General features: G+C 39.7%; 3 protein-coding genes across 3 annotated transcripts; all 3 read left to right on the top strand.

The window, feature by feature from the left end:
* The first annotated feature begins 235 nt into the window (after positions 1-235).
* snrnp70 (small nuclear ribonucleoprotein 70 (U1)) lies at positions 236-10,103 on the top strand. Its single transcript, XM_057346613.1, has 10 exons — positions 236-434; positions 929-1,082; positions 1,278-1,340; positions 1,436-1,490; positions 1,573-1,637; positions 2,040-2,102; positions 2,190-2,271; positions 8,124-8,225; positions 8,433-8,532; positions 8,613-10,103. Exons 2-10 carry the CDS (start codon positions 936-938, stop codon positions 9,400-9,402), a joined length of 1,467 nt encoding a protein of 488 aa, XP_057202596.1. The 5' UTR covers positions 236-434; positions 929-935; the 3' UTR covers positions 9,403-10,103.
* A 787-nt stretch (positions 10,104-10,890) lies between these two features.
* lin7b (lin-7 homolog B (C. elegans)) lies at positions 10,891-15,649 on the top strand. The gene is made up of 6 exons (XM_057346620.1): positions 10,891-12,153; positions 12,593-12,711; positions 13,602-13,673; positions 13,782-13,991; positions 14,096-14,259; positions 14,863-15,649. Exons 1-6 carry the CDS (start codon positions 12,078-12,080, stop codon positions 14,882-14,884), a joined length of 663 nt encoding a protein of 220 aa, XP_057202603.1. The 5' UTR covers positions 10,891-12,077; the 3' UTR covers positions 14,885-15,649.
* A 188-nt stretch (positions 15,650-15,837) lies between these two features.
* Positions 15,838-19,267, top strand: zgc:193811 (uncharacterized protein LOC559801 homolog). Its single transcript, XM_057346706.1, has 5 exons — positions 15,838-16,045; positions 16,419-16,595; positions 17,166-17,282; positions 17,623-17,711; positions 18,826-19,267. The coding sequence occupies exons 1-5, from the start codon at positions 15,962-15,964 to the stop codon at positions 19,166-19,168; spliced, it is 810 nt and encodes a 269-aa protein (XP_057202689.1). The 5' UTR covers positions 15,838-15,961; the 3' UTR covers positions 19,169-19,267.
* Positions 19,268-20,369: the final 1,102 nt, after the last annotated feature.

A 20,369-nucleotide genomic window follows, 5' to 3' on the forward strand; every position in this document is an offset into this window, starting at 1 on the left:
GATTAGGTTTAAATAGATATAAAAGCAAGCAATTGCGGGAATATATATTTAAAAAAACAGTTTTTGTCAATATAAAGCATTTACATTTGTACGGAGCCCTTTGTTTAATATTTATTTATTCTGTTTTTTTACACGCACGCACACACGTTGTGTGTCCCATGTAAACATATGTCTACTTAAGAGCTTTTATTTTGTAAACTAACCACAACCCTACCAAAGTGTCGTAAAACATCGCTGTGGTTTACGGCCTCGCGCCATTTTAAGAAAGGAACAACTAGCTCGTCGTGACGAGAACACACGTTGGTTATTGTGTTGCTAGACACATTCTAAACTACGAGGGTATACGAAATTCATGCACGAACATTTTCATAAATACACACGGAGGGATTTGGGCTGAAGTTGGAGTTTTCTTCGGGATTTAATGAAAAGCTGAGGTAAAGTTGGACATTAGGCCGCGCAGGGAAATGTTGCTGATCTGTAATCTGATCAACTGCTCAGTCCTTGTTGAATTAGCAGAGTTGACCCTAACCGGGATTTAGTTTGTTTGAATACGTTTAGCACCACGTGGAATGTTTTTGTGATTTTTTTTTTCGTTTAGTTTGCAAGATTGTACAATGCACAAAATGTGTGTTGTGGAATCGCGAATGTAAATGTGTGCACGTTGCCAGCGTTAGCTGCCAGTGCTAATTCAACTTCTCAGAAACTCGTGCACGTTTTTACGTATTTACCAAAAGTGATTTAGTCACGTAAAGCCTGACATTTTTAGCGATTAAACCGTACGTTACGCTTTTAAACTATTGCATGTGCGTTTCGACTATGTATTTTACTTTATATGAAATCTAGTAGTTATTTATCATTAAAGATATAACGTTATGTGTGGCGGTTGAAAGCTTAGTTATTTTAAATAAACTAAATGTCTCTCTTATAGGTGAACAATGACTCAGTTTCTACCCCCGAACCTGCTGGCATTGTTTGCTCCGCGGGACCCGGTACCGTTCCTGCCTCAGCTAGAGAAGCTTCCTCATGAGAAACATCACAACCAGCCGTACTGTGGCATTGCCCCTTTCATTCGGCATTTTGAGGTAAGTTACTTTAAGACTTTGACTTTATATTTTTGTCATCGTTTAATCTAAAATATTACTTTTGAAGGTCTAGTTAAGTTGAGTTTATTTCTTATATGATTGTGTAATATGAGTTGACCGTTTCAGTATTAACTGTGTTTTGAATCATTATAATGGATTGCTATAATGTTGTTTTTGTTACTCACTGTTGATCAGGATCCCAGAGATGCCCCACCACCTACAAGAGCAGAAACACGAGATGAAAGGTTGGAGAGAAAGGTGAGGAAGTCATACTCGTTTTTTTGTTGGAATATACATATCGAATATTCTCATATTGTTGAATGTAACATGGGTCACTCTGATTTGAATTCTAGAGAAGAGAGAAGATGGAAAGGAGGCAAGGTGTTATGGAAGTAGAACTGAAGCAATGTAAGTATCCAAGCTGCTCACAACTGAACTTCTGCAAGACTGTTATAACACTCTTATATGACTCTTTTGTGTATCTCTGCAGGGGACCCACACAACGATCCTAATGCTCAGGGAGATGCCTTTAAGACCTTGTTTGTGGCTCGAATTGTGAGTTGTTGTTGTTGTTTTTTGTTGAGAGAGCTTGCCAACTAACTGTGCATACACACTGCCATCGACGGTGTAGCTAGTCTCTTGCTACAGGGTTGTTAGAAGGCGTTCCTAGATTTGGTTTCTCTAGTACGAGTTCTAAACAAACCCTGCTGTAACTGACGGGAAACGGATGACCTGAGCTCTACTGCTTTACTACTATTGGTAGTCGCTCCTGAAAATGGCTCATCATTTGCATAAAGTTGGTTAACTCTCAACTTTGTTGCGTCGCCAGCTCTCCATTGAAATTAATGACATCAAGTTGCTAAGTGTCGCTGGCGGTGTGAATGCTCAGTAATAGGAGTCTGAATATTTAGAGATCTTTACCTAAGGCACCTTATATAACTTTGGTTGCTTTTGCAGAATTATGACACCACAGAATCTAAGCTGCGGCGTGAGTTTGAAGTCTATGGTCCCATCAAACGGGTATGTCTTGTTTAGTATGTATTATGCATGTTTATCCTGTCCTTTTGTATAATCAGTCTCATCTTTGTACTTACTCTCATTTATTAGATTTACATCGTGTACAACAAGAAAACTGGAAAACCAAGAGGCTACGCGTTTATCGAATACGAACATGAGAGAGACATGCACTGTGAGTAGCCAAGATGTAGTATTCTTTAAAGAAATCGTTGCTTGGTATAGCATACTAAAGCTGATAAATATATTAGATTTTTTTTAGCATTAGTGGCATTTCTTTTCCTACAATGACCGCAAACTTCGACCAATCAAAATTTAACATGATGTCCAATAATGTGCAACACAGTAGTATAATTGAGATGTTAAAAAAAATCATTTGTGCTTGTGTGTGTTTGTGGATGACAGTCTTGTCAGTCCTATCAATGTCTGTGTGTTTGTAGTATATTCCTGTTTCTTACCCCTGTGTGTGCGTGTTGCATCTGGTGTGTGATGGTGCCGCACATGTTTTTACACGAAGGTGGGAGGAGGAGCGGAGTGCGTCTGTGCGTTAGCCCAACATACATTCTGATGAATGTTGCCACTCTATGGCATCTCTGTAATGTTTAGGCAGTGTGACATAGCAGAGTGTGTTTCCGGCTGGAGCGGAGATGGTAAGCTAAAGGCTAAGGCCCTCTGTAGTGAAAAGGTGACCTGTTTACTACACACCTGTTCATGTTTGGTGCACAAAGAGCATTTCATATAAACGCTTTACTCATAAGGGCTTTCATAAATGAAGTGTTGCAGAGCGAGTCAATGCTATTTATTAATTCTGTGTTGTTCTCATTGCTACTGCAGCCGCCTATCGCTGATGGCTATTGGCCAGAGCTGGCTTGCAGATCATGATGATGGTTTTGATACATCTACACCCTACTACCACAGCTCAGTATATGGTTGGTATGATGGGTTTGTATGATGGGTAAGATTTTTTTACACCCTCATCTAATTGTAGGCTGATAGGTGTCCAAACCACTTTCCATCTGGCCAATTTTAGGGTCAAGTTGTAGTGCGTCGAACGTAGCTTGGGCCAGTTTTCACGAGACTGAGCCTGTAATCTTTTCTATTAAAGCCATGGTACTAATACTAGTGCGAGATTCAGACTTTGACAGTTGAGTGCATGTTTGCAAACACCTTTGACTATCACCTGTGGAAGCAAATGTGTTGTACAGAAAGCGATAAATCTGTTTATGTATAGCACTTGCTTACCGAGTTATGCCACAATAGATGGGTAATCTGCATTTGGATACGAAGCCCTCCACCCCCCACAAATTTGTTTTGTGGTACGTTTTGAATGTGATCATGCATGTTTGATATCAGCTACTGGAATCGTGGAATAAGACAAAGCCATCTGACATAGTGGGAAACACAATACACACTATGGTCTTAAATGTGGATAATAGGAATTGGCTTTAATAGAATTGATTAACCGAGGCTTTGGATGTTAAAATCGCTGCGTAGAACACTTTTACATAATTTACCAATCTAGCTAAGGGTTTCCCCTGTACTCAACATCTCCGTCCAGTCCTAGTTTATTTCTTAGGCTCATAAAACCACCGGAGGGAAATTTCAATTTTAGTTGTACTTTGCTTTATTAGGATCAGATGTATGGAAGTAATCTTTCCAAGTCCCAGAAAGCTATAAATTAGTTTCTTGTACACAAACTGTGTAGGCTTCTTTTATTTTCTGGCTAAGCTCCCAGTGAACCAAAAGCAACGAAATGGTCTATAGAATTGATAAACGTTAACATCCTGTAACATGTATGTTCAGGGTTCATACCGTTTATCTTAATGACAAATAAAAGCAGATTAATTTTTGGATGAGGGTGTTTGGTAAGGCCCTCTTATAGACTATGTTGGAGAGGGTTGTGGTAAGGCCCTCTGTTAATTTACTGAAGTTGGAGAAAAATGAGGGTGGATGGTAAGGCCCTCTTGTTGGATGAGTAATCTGAGGGTGGTTGGTAAGGCCCTCTAGTTGAGTTCTGGTGGTCTGAGGGTTGCTGGTAAGGCCCTCTGTTTGAGATGTTAGGACAGTGTATGTGAAAGAACTTGAGGGTTTGGTGGTAAGGCCCTCATGAACTTGACCACGTGCAGACCAGAGTAGCTTTGTGGATTTCATCAAATTCATTGTTGAAGAATTGGATCCCTGATCCCTTGGTTCAAGTTTTTTTCTCGAGTATCCAATTTACTGAGACATTTTAATTGGAGGCAGCTGGATTCGCCAGGCTACGTTTCCGTGGGGTTTTTCCATCAAGGAAGTCCATCCTTGGCCAAGTGTTTATGGTAAGATAGCATCTTCAGGTAATGTGGTAAGCTTAAGGTAATGATAAAACACTTCAGGGTTTAGACGTGTGTAGGAGAGGATATTTGTCTCTTGTAGTGGTCGACCGATATGGGTTTTTTAATGGCCGATGCCGATATTAAGAATGCAAAGTGGCCGATATAAGAAATTTTATTATAGTAAAAATAGAAACAATTCTCTTAATTGTACAACATTTAACAATTCAATATTGACAATTAGTGCAACGTTTTTGTTCATCTGTTTTACTGATTTTTTAATCCAACAGAAGATTCTAGATAACATGTATATTTAATGACAAAAACAGAATGTAATTCATTAATATTAATATACAGTTACTGTACTAATACGGAATTCAAATTTATGTTTCACTTTCTAAAATTTGTTTGTTTAAAAAATAACCCTTTCTGTTTTGTCTCTGCGAAAACAATACAAAACACAACAAAAAGCACAACCTATATATTTGCTTGGTTAGCGGCGTGTAGATTAGCTTTAAAACGGAACAGACTTGAACATATGAAAATGTACACTCCAGTCCACGCATTGTTATCGTGGACAGTTAAATGCGGTGGATATTAAATAAAAATACAGTATATAGGAATGCAAACGTATTATTGCTTAACATCGTGTTTGTGTCTCTGTCTCGTTCACCTCACACGTGACACAGCTCTCATGCTGGGATTAGAGTGACAGGTTACTGAGTGTGGGGTGAAACAGCGTTTTGTAAGTTACCAAAAACAACACGCATGCAGTATCTGAGGCAGAGCCGATCGCGGGATTTGTCACTGTTTGTGGTGTAAAATGTTTTCCATTTGTGTAAATTATATTTTCGTCCCCAGTTGTAGATATGACACCTAACAGAACTGTTTGAATAAGACTGCATGCGGAGTGTTAACTGTTACACACAACCAGTGTTGGGCAAGTCACTCTGGAAATGTAATTAAATTACTGATTACTCCTTTTAAAAGTAATCCAGTTACTGGTCTGATTACTTTATTTCAAAAGTAATTAGTTACACTACTCATTACATTACTACCCCCCCACCCATCAAAAAACAAAATAACCTCTTTAGCCTTAAGACTAAACTTTATTGGGAAGTGCATGCTCTACTCTATCTCGTCTTTAATTATTTTAATACATTTCTGCTTATTCCATACTAAAGCCTGTCATTAATAATAATTAAACTGTGACATTTTAACTTTAAACATTTTTTCATATGTTAACTAGTATTTATAAACCTGCATACTCCATAACGTAAAAGGTCTCTCCTTAGTTTCTTATAACTTGTATATCTTAACTAGTGCTTCTGCATATTTCTATGATGATTTCGTCGTCATTTAACAAATATAACAGCGTTAGAGCAGCAAAAACTAGTCTGACGAAACATAACATGTTGCTAATAGCAGCCTGGCACTCGACAGTAGAAGTTGATTCATTGCTGTCCGTGCCCGGTGGCGTTACATTCTCCAGAAGTTTAACCGTGCTGTACTGCCCTTTCAGGTTGTTTTTCGCGGGAGAGAGGGTTTTGCTTACGTCCACATGACCGACAACGCACAACAATGTTCTTGCCTTTGACAGAAATAAACTCAAAATAATGATTGTATTTCCAGCTACAGAACGCATACGTTTCTCTCTCCATGCTGAGTTTGTTTTCGCTGGTAGTACCAAAGATTGTCTTGTGATAGGGAGATGTATGGGTCTGTAATACTTACAATTGGAGCACATCACGAGAGGTACCTCAGCCAATCATGTCCGGTGTCTAGTCTCCTTGCGTGCGTTCCGCGCAGCGATAGCATTGGCCGTTATGAGTTTTTAGCTTAAGGTGGCAGGCTTTCCATGGAGTTGCTTTGGTGTAGTACTTTCCGCGCAGGCGCGTTTCAGTTTGACGACGTCGCGGGTGCGACAGGCAGGCATCCAGACTTTGAAAAAGCTATTTTGCTTTTTACAATTTAAAATATAAAACGATACAACGGCAGCGATGTAACGCAGCTGTAACATATATAGTTACCTGGGCTTGGAACTATAATCTATTAATCTATATAATCTATAATCTACTATTTTAGGAATTATAATGCGTTAAATTACTCCGTTACCAAAAAAGTAATAAAACGCAACACTACACACAACGTCACGTTAAAAAGGGAATGATGATTGGTTATTTCGCTGTCTGTCAGATGCCTGCTTTGAGTGCGTTTGATTTTGTTTGGTGCCATGCAGGCCGGATGGCATGTTGGCACCTGGGTGCTGCAGCATATGAAGCCGTCTGCGCTCAGGTTGTTCTTGCGCTGATTTGGTGTTGTGCACCAACCGGTCTGTGGGGAGCCATCTTCTTAAAGAACAAAATGCTAATGCGCTAACGTGACCAAAAGGAAAGCTTTATCGGCCAATGCCGATAATAAAAATTTCCAAATATTGGCCGATACATCGGCCTCGGCAATATATCGGCCGACCACTAGTCTTTTGTCCTAAATCATATGTTAGAAGTATCGTTTTTGTAATAAGCAGTAAAAGCAAGAAGTAAAACTACAAAGTGTTTTCCTTTTGTGTGTGGGATGTTTGAATGGTCCTCAGTGCTTGACTGCTTATAGAAATTTTGTATGTATGTGCTTGTTTCTGTGTGAGTGAAACTTTGGAGTATTGAGAGGCTGTTTCTTTCCTTAAATGCATTCACTAAGTGCCTTTTTTTTTAGTTACCCCAAAATGGTCCCCATTGACTTTCCCTAGTAGGTATAAAATTACTGAGATCAAATCAATGGGGACTTGGGTGAATTATTCCTTTACGATATTCATGGATCCATTGCTTTTAATTTAATTGTGGATCACACTTAAAATTTACATAACAGTGATACAAGGTGGTGTTACCATAGATACATACCGCATCTGTGGTTGTAACTGTATATATATGAGTACTGCACTTGCTTTGTTTTTGTGATCCACTTAAAAGTGCCCTTCCCCTGTTAAAAAGCATTTTTAGTATTTTTCCTCATTTCTGAATGTCAGGGCGATGCAGAATTTTCCATTCAAGACATTTTTAAAGCACACGTTAATCCTTTACTAACCATAGCCTCCAGTTAAAACTGCCAGAGCAATCTTTAAAATACTTGTGCAAAATGGAAGCTGGAGTTTGAATCTCTTTACCGGGAAAACATTTAAATGGGTGGCTTCTGCAACTTCTCATTTTTTTATTTCTGTGCATTCAAGCACCCAGTCCTATCCCAGGTGGGTGCTATTAAAATGACTAAAGTAATGCTAAATATATAAGAGGAACGTAAACAAGTTTGGATTTAGTTTCTTTGGCTAAATTTGAGCATTTATCTGTCTTTTTTTGCATTTCTGCGGAAAACACAACATCTGCTAAAACCCATTCTTTATGAATGTAGAAGAGAATATTTGTATAGATAAATATATTCTCTATGGCGGCCCTGCATCTCAAGCCAAACGTAGCATTTTTCATTGTACTGATTGTCGATATATCTCAGTCCTGGTGTGTTATCCATTCTGAGGTAAGCGTGTACCTTCAAATGGCTTTAAAATGACTTTGTTTTGAATGGAGTTCATCCTAAATTCAAGGTATGTAGCAGGCAATACTGTTGTGTGTGTTCTTTTTTCTCATTGTCAAACTGTTCTTTCTGTTTTCTCTATTCCTTTCTTTCCTCTTTCTTTGCTTTGCTATTGCTCATCTGTCAACGTCTATAGCTGCCTACAAGCATGCAGATGGTAAGAAAATTGATGGACGGAGAGTACTTGTTGATGTTGAAAGAGGACGAACCGTCAAAGGATGGCACCCCCGTCGACTTGGTAAATGTTGTTGTTGTCTACTGTTCAGATATTGTTGTTTAATTTTTAGGTCAATGATTTTTCAGGTTTGTTTTTCGAGTAGTCAAACATCTAGTTGATGAAAAGGCTGAAATGCTTTGAATGCTTGCATCCCTGTTTTTATGAAGTAATAAGTATCAGTGGCCTCAAATGGTTGCCTTTTTAATATGTATGTATTTTGCTATTCAGGTGGAGGTCTTGGTGGTACACGGAGAGGAGGAGCAGATGTCAACATCAAGCATTCAGGCAGAGATGACACATCCCGCTACGATGACAGACCAATTGGAAGGTAAGTTTGAAACGTGGTTGTTTTATGCATGTGTTTTTAGATTTTTGATGAAAACCTGACCAAAGTGCTTCCTCCCGTAGTGACCGCGATCGGGATCGTACCGATCGAAGAGAACGTAGTCGTGACCGAGACAAGGAGCGTGGAGAACGCAGACGCTCTCGTTCTCGAGAAAGGCGCAGACGTACCAGGTCTCGTGAGCGAGAGAGGGCGGTTGTGGTTGCAGGAGAGGAAACTGGAGGCAGCAACCGGCGTAGGGACAGGGAAAGAGAAAGAGGTGCTCCTGGGGACAGTAGAGAAAAGAGTAGGGACCGGGATAGAGAGAGAGACCGCAAGAGGAGAAGCAGAAGCAGGGACAAAAAGAGAGACCGGGAGAGAGGGAAGGGAGCAGATGGAGGGGAAGAAGGTGTTGCTGGGCTAGCTGATGGTATGAATCCAGATGCAGGAGAAAGGGGTGTGGAGGAGTCCTTGGGTGGTGAACCAAGTGGTCCAGAAGGGGAGGAGAGGGGGCGGGACAGAGATAAAGACAGAGAGAGGGACAGAGACAGAAAGCGCAGTCACAGAGATAAAGACAGGGACCGGGACCGGGATAGAAGGCGAGACCGGGACAGAGATCGGGAACACAAGCGTGACCGCGGTGACCGGGAACGTGGAGACCGAAGGGAAGATAGACACGTGTCATCCTCAGGTGATCAGGAGGGTGTTGGTAATGGAGGTGAAGAAGGTGAAGAACCAGTGCCCCCACAATCAGAGGAAGGTTCGCAGGATGGGATGCGAATGATGATGATGGATCAGGATTCAATGCAGTCAGGAGAGGGCTATGCCTCCAATGAGAATGGTTACAGGATGGAAGCCCAGGGGGATGAGTACTAAATGTGCCAGAGTTTGTGTGTGTGATCCAGTTGTAATGTGTATTCGAGTCACCAATATTCTCCCCCCTCAACCATTATTTAATGTTTAATGCCTCCACCCTTGCTTGCACTATGTCCACAGTGTGTGAGTATTATATACTGTACTACAAACAGTGATCACAGACTTTAGTGTATCCCTGGTAGAAAGCATCCTTTTGTTAAAACAAAGATTATGTAGATGAACTGAGCTTTTTTATTTTGAACCCAGGTAACCAGTTTGGTACAGTTCACTAAATAACGGCCGTATGACACAAACAATTTCTGTCCTACATCAGCTAAGTAAATATTACTGGGAAGAGATCCCTAACTGAACAATCTATTCTATTAAAATATTGAGCGTTTCGGTCAAGAGACAACCGTCATGGTTGTTTAGTACTGTTATGTCCATTTTCATAGTTGTTTCTTTTTGGTATTAGTTTCCCTGTTTTTTTTGTTGCACATTTTGTTTTATATTTGGTCCAAACTGTGACTTGTAAATTCAATAGTGATCCCTTACTTTGCTGAAGTCGTAAATGTAGAAACAGGGAAAGAAATATGGTTTTTAAATGGGAATGTTTGCCATGGGTTAACGAAAATTGCTCTTAATTTTTCCCTTTTTAAGACCATATCTGGTTGTATTGGTTCTGCATTTCTTTCCTCAAATAAATTGTTTTTATTGCCAAACGTGACTGCTTTATTTTATCTATTATGGATTTTTTTTGTCGTTTTTAGATACTGATTAGACCATTGAATCTCTTTTTCCCCATTGACCTCCACCATTGTCAACAACGGGTGAAACTTGAAATACATTCATTATAAGAACAAACTAAGAAATAGCTTAATGTCTGAGTAAAGTGACATTGAAATGTGTGTTCGGAGTTTGTCACACAACAGAAAAGTGTTATTAATCACCCAACTGAATTTGAATGGAGAAAAAACTGTAAATAAAATAAGTTAAATTCCTTGAACAACAAGGACTCAAACGCTGGGGGTGTGTCCGCTGTTGGCGCTGAAGCCACGACTAATTGAATCGCTCAACCTGAGTCCCCAGCCCAGTAGGCTATATTAGTGATGGGAAGTTCGGATCATTTTACTGACTCGGACCTTTGAGTCGCGTTCATTTTGCTGAACGAATCATTTTTCGAGTCATATCGTTCATTTTAGCAAAATATAATTAAAATGTTACATGTTACTTTCCTAACACATCTACTACTTATGCAGACGTTGATCACATTACAAACAATACAAAACTATAATGCTATAAGAAACAGAAAAGATGAATTCATTGTTTACCTGAGTCTTTAGTCTATGATTAGCTCACCACACCTTTTATCTGACAAGTCTTCGGGTTTGACTCGTTCGTTCACGACGTGACGGCTTCGTAAGCTAAACCAATGCAGTCAGAGCCGGAAAGAGAATTGATTAGTTCACCTCTTGAGTCTTCGGGTTTGATTCTTTCGTTCATCACGTGACAGCGTCGTAAGCTAAACCAATGCAGTCAGAGCCGGAAAGAGAATTGATTAGTTCACCTCGAGTCTTCGGGTTCGAGTCGTTCGTTCATCACGTGACAACCCCTACGCTTTACCAATGCAGTCTGAGCCGGAAAGAGAATTGATTAGTTCACCTCTCGAGTCTTCGGGTTCGAGTCGTTCGTTCATCACGTGACAGCCCCCTACGCTTTACCAATGCAGTCTGAGCCGGAAAGAGAATTGATTAGTTCACCTCCCGAGTCTTCGGGTTTGAGTCGTTCGTTCTTTTGTCACATGACCCCATAGAATGTTTTGTATTTTTGTAGTGGTTCTCTCTTGAGTTGATAAGGTAGATGCTGGATGCTGATAGCGAACCAGCCGGGTGGATTATTTGCTCGTGCTGGTCTCGAAATTTGTTAATTAAACATCATTCACTGAAGCACTTCGCGATAACGCTCAGTGATCCTCCTTCCGTTCGCGTCTGCATTCCCATTTGCTTGTTATTTGGCGTGAGATTTGTTTAGTTGGGCGGAGTGAGAGCAGACACCTGATGCTAGGCGCTCTAGTGATAGGGGAGGGGGCCATGCATGCTCGGACAATCCATTGCGTCATCGATCCCCCGTTTTGGCCCCGCTCAAAAAATCCTGAACAGAGAATCGGTGAAAAACTGTTTAACTCCACAATTCAGTACTACATACTTCTCATGTGTTTCAGCAATACATTTCTAACATATATAATGTGTTTCTCAGAATTATCTTTACCCGGACTTTAAACTTTTTAAAGGCTCCCCGCCGATTACGACTCCCTCATTGAAATTGCTGGGTGTTAGCTCATTTTAACCCCTCCCCCACACCTAATGTTAGTGAGAAATGGGGGAGTCATAATTTGGCAGGAGTCATTTTTCGGCACCACACCGGCCCACTGGTTGAGAAACACTGGATAAAACCTATGACGTAGACCGTTGCGTCACTGAATGAACGGCTGAGTGCCCAGTGCTAGTGGTCAGACTCGCGCATCACAGCAGCGAAGCTGAAGCGTCTGTGCCGTTTCTGTATACCTGCGTATTCCGCCGTATTTCACTATTTAAAAGCATTTTTTCCTCTTCCATAAAGAAACTTCGTACAGTTTATTTGCTTATTGTTAAGCGGCGTTGCGAAAGGTTATTCCTCTGCTGCAGCAAGCCACCCTAATGATGTCATCGTATTACCATACGGGTAAAGACGTGGACATGGCCGCGATGACTGAACCGCTCTGCTTGGAGAGAGGTAATTCATTTAACTGCTGCTGTTCATTACATCACAAAAAAATACGTGTAATTCGGGAATATCATACGTTTATCAATGAAGTGAACGGGTAAAGTGATTGGTTGGTTAGTTCAGGTGTGCCCATGATATGAATGAATGGATGTCCCATGTTGGGGCGCTCGCGCTTTAATTTGGAATGAAAAAATATATTTGACTTCGGCACACAATTGTGTATATTAAAGTAGTAAGATGGTCAATATTATGTACTTTACGTCCCTGATTTAAACATGTATTGAAAAGAGAACAGGATGTTACATTTAAAGCAAGCGTGTTATTTGACAACTAATGCAGTCAATGACCCAATTTACCATGTGGACCTAATTTTGTTGAGTGCTGAAAATGAGAGATTTCGGCCGGTTTTGCTTTGTATCTTTCTGATTTGTCATTCTTATTTCTCCAGATGTGTGCAGAGTGATAGAATTGTTGGATCGACTACAAAGGAGTGGGGAACTTCCCCCTCCTAAACTCCAGGCTCTACAGCGAGTATTACAGAGCAAATTCTGTGCTGCCATCAGAGAGGTAAAGGCCACTTACATCCTTAAAACAAAAGGATAACTGTTATTAATCAAATCATTTGTATGAATGTGGGGAAAACAACACAACTAAGATGTTTGTATTTTGTTATCAGCTCCCCATGGTGGTAGCAACACTGAGGTCATGGGTTTGAAGTCATAGGTTCGATCCCAAGGGAACACACAAACTGATAAAGTTGTATACTGTTAAATTAACCAAGTTGTTTTGGATTAATTTGTCCGCTGGATTTATAAACTGTATGTGTTTCTTGTACTGCTAATTATTTTGATAACATATTTTTCCTTGTGCTGATTTCACAGAATTCAATGGAAAATAAATAGCTGGGTATAAATGTGTGGGAATGCAGAGATGATGGCACTGTTGTGTAAAAGACAACACTATGCACAACATCTATGGTCTTTGCTCAATGACAAAACTGCTGCACTCACTCACTGAATGACTCACTTCCCTGTGTCCTTGAGAAACATTTCAATTTAGCCTTTACTGAAAACACATGACAATAACATTCGTTATTACACAGCTTTCTGAAATTCTTCTGTAGTCAAATATAAGACCTCCAAACTTTATAATGGTCTTTAATCCCAACCGCCATATTTCCAGTGAACCTTTTTAGTTCAATGCCTTCTAACGTAATAAAATAAAAAGCGCCTTTATTTATTTTGTATATAGCCGTGTAATAACGCACAAGTATATTTGTACTGTACCTTATTTCTAAAATCATTAACAAATATTACTGAATGCTTATCAAGTCAGTAATTTGTGTACATTCATATGTACTGTATGTATTAAACCAAATTCCTGACATTTGTTTGTACTTAATCTCGTAATAGCACTGTACATGACTAAGGTTTTTTCATGCTTCCTCTCTTGTTTAGGTGTATGAGCAACTTTATGACACATTGGACATTGTTGGTGGGCCAGAGGTGCGAGCCCAAGCCACTGCCAAGGTAACAGTCACTACCTGCTATGCCAAACACTCACACCAACACTCCTAAAATCTTGCACACCCTTATTTTTTTTCTTTTATGTACGGTCATCTTTGTCTTTTAATTCAGGCTACAGTAGCAGCATTTGCAGCCAGCGAAGGCCATGCTCACCCAAGAGTGGTGGAACTCCCTAAAACAGATGAGGGGCTTGGTTTCAATATTATGGGGGGAAAAGAACAGAACTCTCCCATCTACATCTCCAGGGTCATCCCCGGTGGGGTTGCTGACCGGCAAGGGGGTCTGAAGAGAGGAGATCAACTGCTATCTGTTAATGGTGTGGTAAGTTGGGGCAGTATGTCTAAAATGTATAATTTTGCCACATGTTCTCCATAATATCATGTTTGTAGTACTTGATTAAATGTTTTTATTTGATCTTTATGTAGAGTGTAGAGGGCGAGCACCATGAGAAAGCCGTAGAACTGCTAAAAGCAGCACAGGGTTCAGTGAAGCTAGTGGTGCGTTATACCCCTAAAGTCCTTGAGGAGATGGAAGCCAGGTTTGAGAAGATGAGAAGTGCCAGGAGACGTCAGCAGCATACCAGTTACTCGTGAGTGTTTTAATCCTTCTTTCTTCCCTCTCTCTCTATTCTGATGGGATGCTACAGTAGAAGTACATTCATGTATTGAGGGCCACCTGTGTTTTAAAGAGTACATATTACAATGTCCTTAAAATTACGTTTCATGCCGTGTGTAATGTTGCTGTATGTGAATGTAAGCAGTCTGCTTGAAAGTGAACGAATAACAAAGTTATTGGCTTGGGAAAAAAGGAGTCGACTCTGAATCACACCAACAAGTCGTCTGTCATTCTAATTTCAGTTATGGGTCGGATTTGCGTCACTCCGTGTAATGCCCACCTACCTTCCATTTGCGACAATGCACGCGGTAGACCAATCACAGCAGACTAGACCATCTGACCAATCAGATCAGAGTAGGCTGACAGAAAGGAGGTGATTAGACGGATGAATCGCCCAACGAATCATTTAAAAGTCAGTCAAGAAGTACAATAATAATAACTGCCTATTATTAGAAAATGAAAGTGTTTTTACACCGTGTATGTACTTAAACTTGTTGTTGGACACTTCATAAACCAAAGTAGGATCTTAAAAACCACAAAATATTTACTCTTTAACATTTTCTTTTCATCTAAACAGGTCTTTGGAGTCCAGGGGTTAACCGATCTCACCATCAGTCTGGCGTGCTGATCCATTCTCCCACCCTTTCTGCTCCCGTAGGATGACAGAAGACCCAGAGGAGATCAGTTTAGACTACCCCTAGATATGTTATTTATATGTTAGCGGAATGATCTCAACAAATGTAGACCTAAATATACCATTTCCCTGGCCAAGTGCAGGGAGAGTCTGCATAGTGCATATGGTCCGTCTGAGTCTAATTTTCTGTTTTATTCTTATGTGGAACCTGCACCCTGTGATATGCTGGGAGGGGGTGTGTGTCTGTTAGCACAGAAGAGAGCTTTTTAAATATACTGGATAGTGCAAATAGCACAAAGTATGTGTATATGTGGGGTATTGTCTTTTAATGTAGGATGTTGTTCATTAACTAAATGGTTTCTTCTTTGACCATTGTTGATGTATGTTTTATTCAGTTTGTGTTGAAGCTATGCATCCAATTTACATATATTCTCAATCACATGTTGTGTAGTCTGTGAAAACGACATCATGAGTACACAAACATTTGAGCAAAACAAACGTCCATGCTCAAACAGGTTGTGTGAATAGGCTACTGTCATAAAAGTGTGCTGAGTGCTTGTGTTCTGCCAGTCAGTTAGCCTACTCTGTTTGATGTTTCAATTTTTGTTTATTTACTTTTTGTTTATTCATGCATTAAAACCAACTATTTACTTTAGAAGTCGGTTGAGTTTATGTATTACCGTTGTTGTTAACCGAAAATTGCACGAATAAAAATGTGCTTAAATGCGGATTAATGATGGCACAAAACATAGAACAATTTAATGTTATCATTTTACAGATTTTATCTTAGAAATACGACTAACTGCTTTTCTAAAATATTTAATATACTTTACTGTGCCGTTGTGCTGTCTCGTGCAGACGTTTCTCGTCCAATGACAATTTGGGTGAAGGAACGCGCCCGCGTTTCCATAGCAACACATAATCACAAACTAGGACGACTTCTTTCCTTCAGAGACCCATTTATCTATCGCTAAAAACATTTTACTGCAATGTCTCCTAATTTGTCGACATAAAAACTGCCACTGGGATTAAGTGACTAAAAATGGAACGAAAGCTCGGACGCACCAGCACAAACATTGGACACGTATATATGCCACCTCTGCCGTTTTATATGAACACATGTAAGGTACGGATGTGGAAAATTAGGTTTGATTTATCAGTTGTCGTTAAATTAATATATTTCTATAAGTGTCTTTGATTACCACAAGGTCTTAGGAAATAGTACTGTATTCACCATGGTTACTTAAATTGTTGAACAATTTAACAGGAATCTTGCTATTATAGGGAGCTCTGTGATCAAATGGGCCTGTTTTACTTTAAAAGCAGTAGATTTTGTCTTAGATGTCGTCATATACAAAGTCCTAGATCTTAGTCTTACATTGCCATTTTTGTTGACTTGTAAAATTGTGCTAGTGTTTATGCTGTAAAACATTTTCCACTGGCTCTGCAGCAACAGAAATGATCTCAACACTATTTTCAACCTCTTGTCACTGCTCCAGAATGCTCCTCCTCCGCCTGTCCTCCGCCGTCACAACAGAGTGCCTTCTGCTCACTTTCCTCTCACCTCACACACTGAACATGATAGAAAGCCACTGACTGGACCACTGTACAACGAGATCCGTTCTAAAGCCCCTCCACACTGGACCACACACTTCCTCAATGAACTCGCTCACAGGGTGAGATGTGTGTGTGACAGAGATTTAGGGCCACATGATTATTAAAATCTGAGATCAGCTATATTGTGGGGACCAAGCAGCAGTACCCATTAGGGAAATTGTTTAACAACATACTAAATGATGCTTATTTGAAACGCAGAAAGCTTTTCTGTGAGGGTTATGGTATACAAAATCCCATAAGGTCAGTATAAACAATACAAGACAAGTCTCCACAAAGATTTTGAAATGTGTGTGTGATTGTGGACATGTTTCTATATCCCGGTGGGGACCTAAACCTGAATGCACGCATACACATGGGGACTTGTGTCACTGTGAGGACCAAAATTGATGTCCTCATGGGCAACAAAGCTTATAAATTGTACAGAACAATCTTTTTTTTAATCTAAAAATGCAAAATGTTTTCTATGGTCTTTAGGTTTAGGGGATAAAACATGCAGTTTGTACAGTATAAAAAACATTACGCCTATGGACTGTCCCCATGGAGATAGTAAACCAGACGTGTGTGTGTGTGTGTGTGTGTGTGTGCGTGCGTGCGTGCGTGCGTGCGTGCGTGCGTGCGTTGCTCTGCAGCACAGAGATTGTGTGGCAGTGAGGGTTGTCTCTAAACCCGTAAGTGAAATGCAGGACAGCTACACAGGTCAGTCAGCTGCACTCGAACCTCTGGCTGAGCACTATAACATGATGCAGGTGAGATTAAAAGGGTTTGACATTCTATGCATAAATACAATGTTGTTTTTTGGAAATTTTTATCTTTAAGCACACATGTAAAAGGGTGGATGTGGGGTTTAAATAAAATTTAAATGTATTAAAATTAGAGAACCCGCTTAGAGATAAACTTGACACATTTTGAGAGTGGAGTTTAGGGATTTTCCTTGAAGTTCACAGTGCATTAATATTAAAAGTATACGTATTCATGATAAGTATTTTAATATGGCTATTGTAGTCACCATAACCCAGTAGCTCTCTTAATTTCCACCAGAGCTTCTGTGTTGACGAAATGACTCATTCATCTCTTGATTTTAATCAGGCACTATACAGACAGCTGAATATGACCCAGTCCCTTGTGCAAGATCCTGTCTGTAGCACAACCAAGGCCGACTTTAAGCACTTCAACAGGTAACACTGTACAACACCAGAGGGCAGTGCGAATGTGAAATACTTTGAGTGCTAATTTTGATTTAGTCTGCTGATCTGAGTTCAGCAACACTGGCTTCTCAAATGTGATGACAGAGATCAAAGGGTTTGCAGAACTGATCCAATCTCTAGATGTACATTTACATTTAGTCATTTAGCAGACGCTTTTATCCAAAGCAACTTACAGATGAGGGAAACAATGGAAGCAATTGGAACAACATAAGGACAACAAAAAGCATAAGTGCAATAAAAGAAAATTGGTCTCATATAGCCTATCACAGTATACAGAGCTAAGTTTTTTTTTTTGTAAGTGGAGAGTAATGCACTACTTCCAAAGTATCCACTGGAAGAGCTTCAGGTACGATGTAAATCTGTGATCTGGACTATAGTGAATCATTTTTTGAGCTGTAATACATGACCAATGATCTTTGTGGCTGTATATGTGTGCCTGCATTGCTTTGGTCATTTAGTTTGCAGTACTACTGTATGCAGAACACACTCTCCGATTGTACATACCAAGGTCATTTCATATCAATATCATAAGGTCATTTTAATCCGTCTTTGGATCTCCTGCATGAAGATGCTTCATTTTTCATGTTTGCCTGCTGCAGAGGGATTTAAATGATTTAGTGAAGCATAGCTCATCTCACCTTCGGGCCTCCTGAACCTTGTCAACTGTTGATTGGTGGGCCACACTGAAGGCAGCAAGGTCACAAACACATATTGACACTAATTCACACAACTCCTTATAGCAAGTTTATGCGTCAGTGTTGAACAGATAGGAAATGTCTTTCTTTCTTCTCTTTTTAATTGTTAGGTCTGCTTGTGCTGACTTTATAGTTAAGAGCACTTAAACACTCATCCTAGCTGGTAGGATGATGTTGGTTTTTCATGGTTGAAGAAGCACCCTGTGCTAAGGAATGTAAAGCTTTAGTCTCATTGGTAAAGTAATATATGAGTGAATGGTGACCGTATTGATAAGAAGATAATGGATGCCAACAGACTAGAATGTTAATTCAATATAATGATTTTTTATTTTGTTTCTCAGCATTATTCTTTAGAAATATAATTATTTCATAATTCTTCTTCATTTTAGGTCAGATTTGACTCCTCGCTCTGTAATGGAGGCTGCTACCTTTAATGGAACCCTTACCAAGAGTGGAGTCCACAGCCGACTTCCTGCTCATAAAGCTCCATCCACTTTATCATGTCAACCTCGACTCCCTTGCCCACCTCTGCCTTTGCCTCACAGGGGTAAAAGTAGTCTGTATATGGATAGTTTTACTGTCCCTGTGCATTCACCTTTGCCTATATCTGCACAAAATGTGCTGAAACAGCAAGATGGTGGTAGAGGTCTGTTACTGGACATTCTAGGTGTCCCCAAAATGTATAGCACAGAGAATCAAATATGTGGGAAGAACAAAATGTATATGGTGTAAAACTGACAAAAATAGGGTGTGAGCTGCATTAGATCTAATTGTTGATTAATTCATGTTTATTGTCATCCTTTCCATTTGTCGTTCAGCGGGTCATTAATAAATGGAGAACAAAACATGTTAAGAGTGATTGGCTGACACTTTATTGATTTATAGATTTTTACAGTCTGTGTATATGTATATGCATTCTTTATTAGGTGTTTGTTTGCCTATGCTCATGCATTCATTTGTATGAAAAGCTTTAGTACATTTATAGAAAATTGCAGGACGATTACAGGAAGCATGCTAAAAAAATCTGCAAGTAAAGAGGGAAGACCAGGGAGAGAGTGAGAGACAGAAATATCGCTGAGGAGGTAGTTGGCTGCTCACCAAGACAGCCCACAAAGGTTGCATAGTAGTGTTTGCTCAACCACTAGCCTACGCCACAATCACGCAATTGGAAGAAAGCCTGAAGGAAAACTAAGAGGGTGATAGTGAGGAAAAATATAGATGATTTGGCAAAATATTTCAAATTAGTCAGAATTTCCCTCATCAGGTTCCTCCACCCACTTACTCTCTGGACATTTTGCTCTCCTCCCCCTGCTTTGTCTCCGGCTGTATGCCAAGGAAAGAGAGAGAGATCATGTCTTATTTAAGGCCATATATGGAAGTTGGGTGGATAGAAAATGAGGAACAGGTGAAGGCAAAGTGTATGATAAGAAGGGGACAAGATTTATCGATCAGAGATAAAAACAGAATCATTGGTCACAGCTTGATGACAAAACAGAATAAAGATTTCTAGATTCATTTCAACAGATTTTATTCTGCACAATATAAAGATTTGGTCCTGTGCAAACCTTTCACACATAAACAAATTATCTATCCAGAAACCCCGCAAAGAGATGTTTGATGTTTGAATATTAGGGTTAAAGTTTTTCACTGTTTCTTTTCACCGTTTAAGGACATTCAGAGTGCGCCACAGGTCTTTCATCATATGTCATATTAAGAGTTTCCAATTTTCTTGTTTAACATGTTTAAAAATGTAAATATTTTTTGTATCATTTTTGTATGTATATATCTTTTGTATATATTTTGTACATTTGTGGAGCACCCGATCCTTAACCAATGACTGGATTTTCACGCTATGTCTTTAAACTATTTAAAACTCGTTTTAATGTTCATTAGTTAGCTCTATTTGTACTGTACCATTGTGCATTGCATAATG

Source organism: Triplophysa rosa, linkage group LG11 (assembly GCF_024868665.1).
Source record: "Triplophysa rosa linkage group LG11, Trosa_1v2, whole genome shotgun sequence".
NCBI lineage: Eukaryota > Metazoa > Chordata > Actinopteri > Cypriniformes > Nemacheilidae > Triplophysa > Triplophysa rosa.

Bases quoted from the DNA above. Each gene is read 5' to 3' on its own strand.
- snrnp70 (XM_057346613.1), top strand. From the start codon at position 936: ATGACTCAGTTTCTACCCCCGAACCTGCTGGCATTGTTTGCTCCGCGG. The intron at 2,272-8,123 runs GTGAGTAGCCAA...CAACGTCTATAG, and splicing joins ACATGAGAGAGACATGCACT to CTGCCTACAAGCATGCAGAT. The intron at 8,533-8,612 runs GTAAGTTTGAAA...TTCCTCCCGTAG, and splicing joins GATGACAGACCAATTGGAAG to TGACCGCGATCGGGATCGTA.
- lin7b (XM_057346620.1), top strand. From the start codon at position 12,078: ATGATGTCATCGTATTACCATACGGGTAAAGACGTGGACATGGCCGCG. The intron at 13,674-13,781 runs GTAACAGTCACT...CTTTTAATTCAG, and splicing joins GAGCCCAAGCCACTGCCAAG to GCTACAGTAGCAGCATTTGC. The intron at 14,260-14,862 runs GTGAGTGTTTTA...TCATCTAAACAG, and splicing joins CAGCAGCATACCAGTTACTC to GTCTTTGGAGTCCAGGGGTT.
- zgc:193811 (XM_057346706.1), top strand. From the start codon at position 15,962: ATGGAACGAAAGCTCGGACGCACCAGCACAAACATTGGACACGTATAT. The intron at 17,283-17,622 runs GTGAGATTAAAA...GATTTTAATCAG, and splicing joins AGCACTATAACATGATGCAG to GCACTATACAGACAGCTGAA. The intron at 17,712-18,825 runs GTAACACTGTAC...TCTTCATTTTAG, and splicing joins GACTTTAAGCACTTCAACAG to GTCAGATTTGACTCCTCGCT.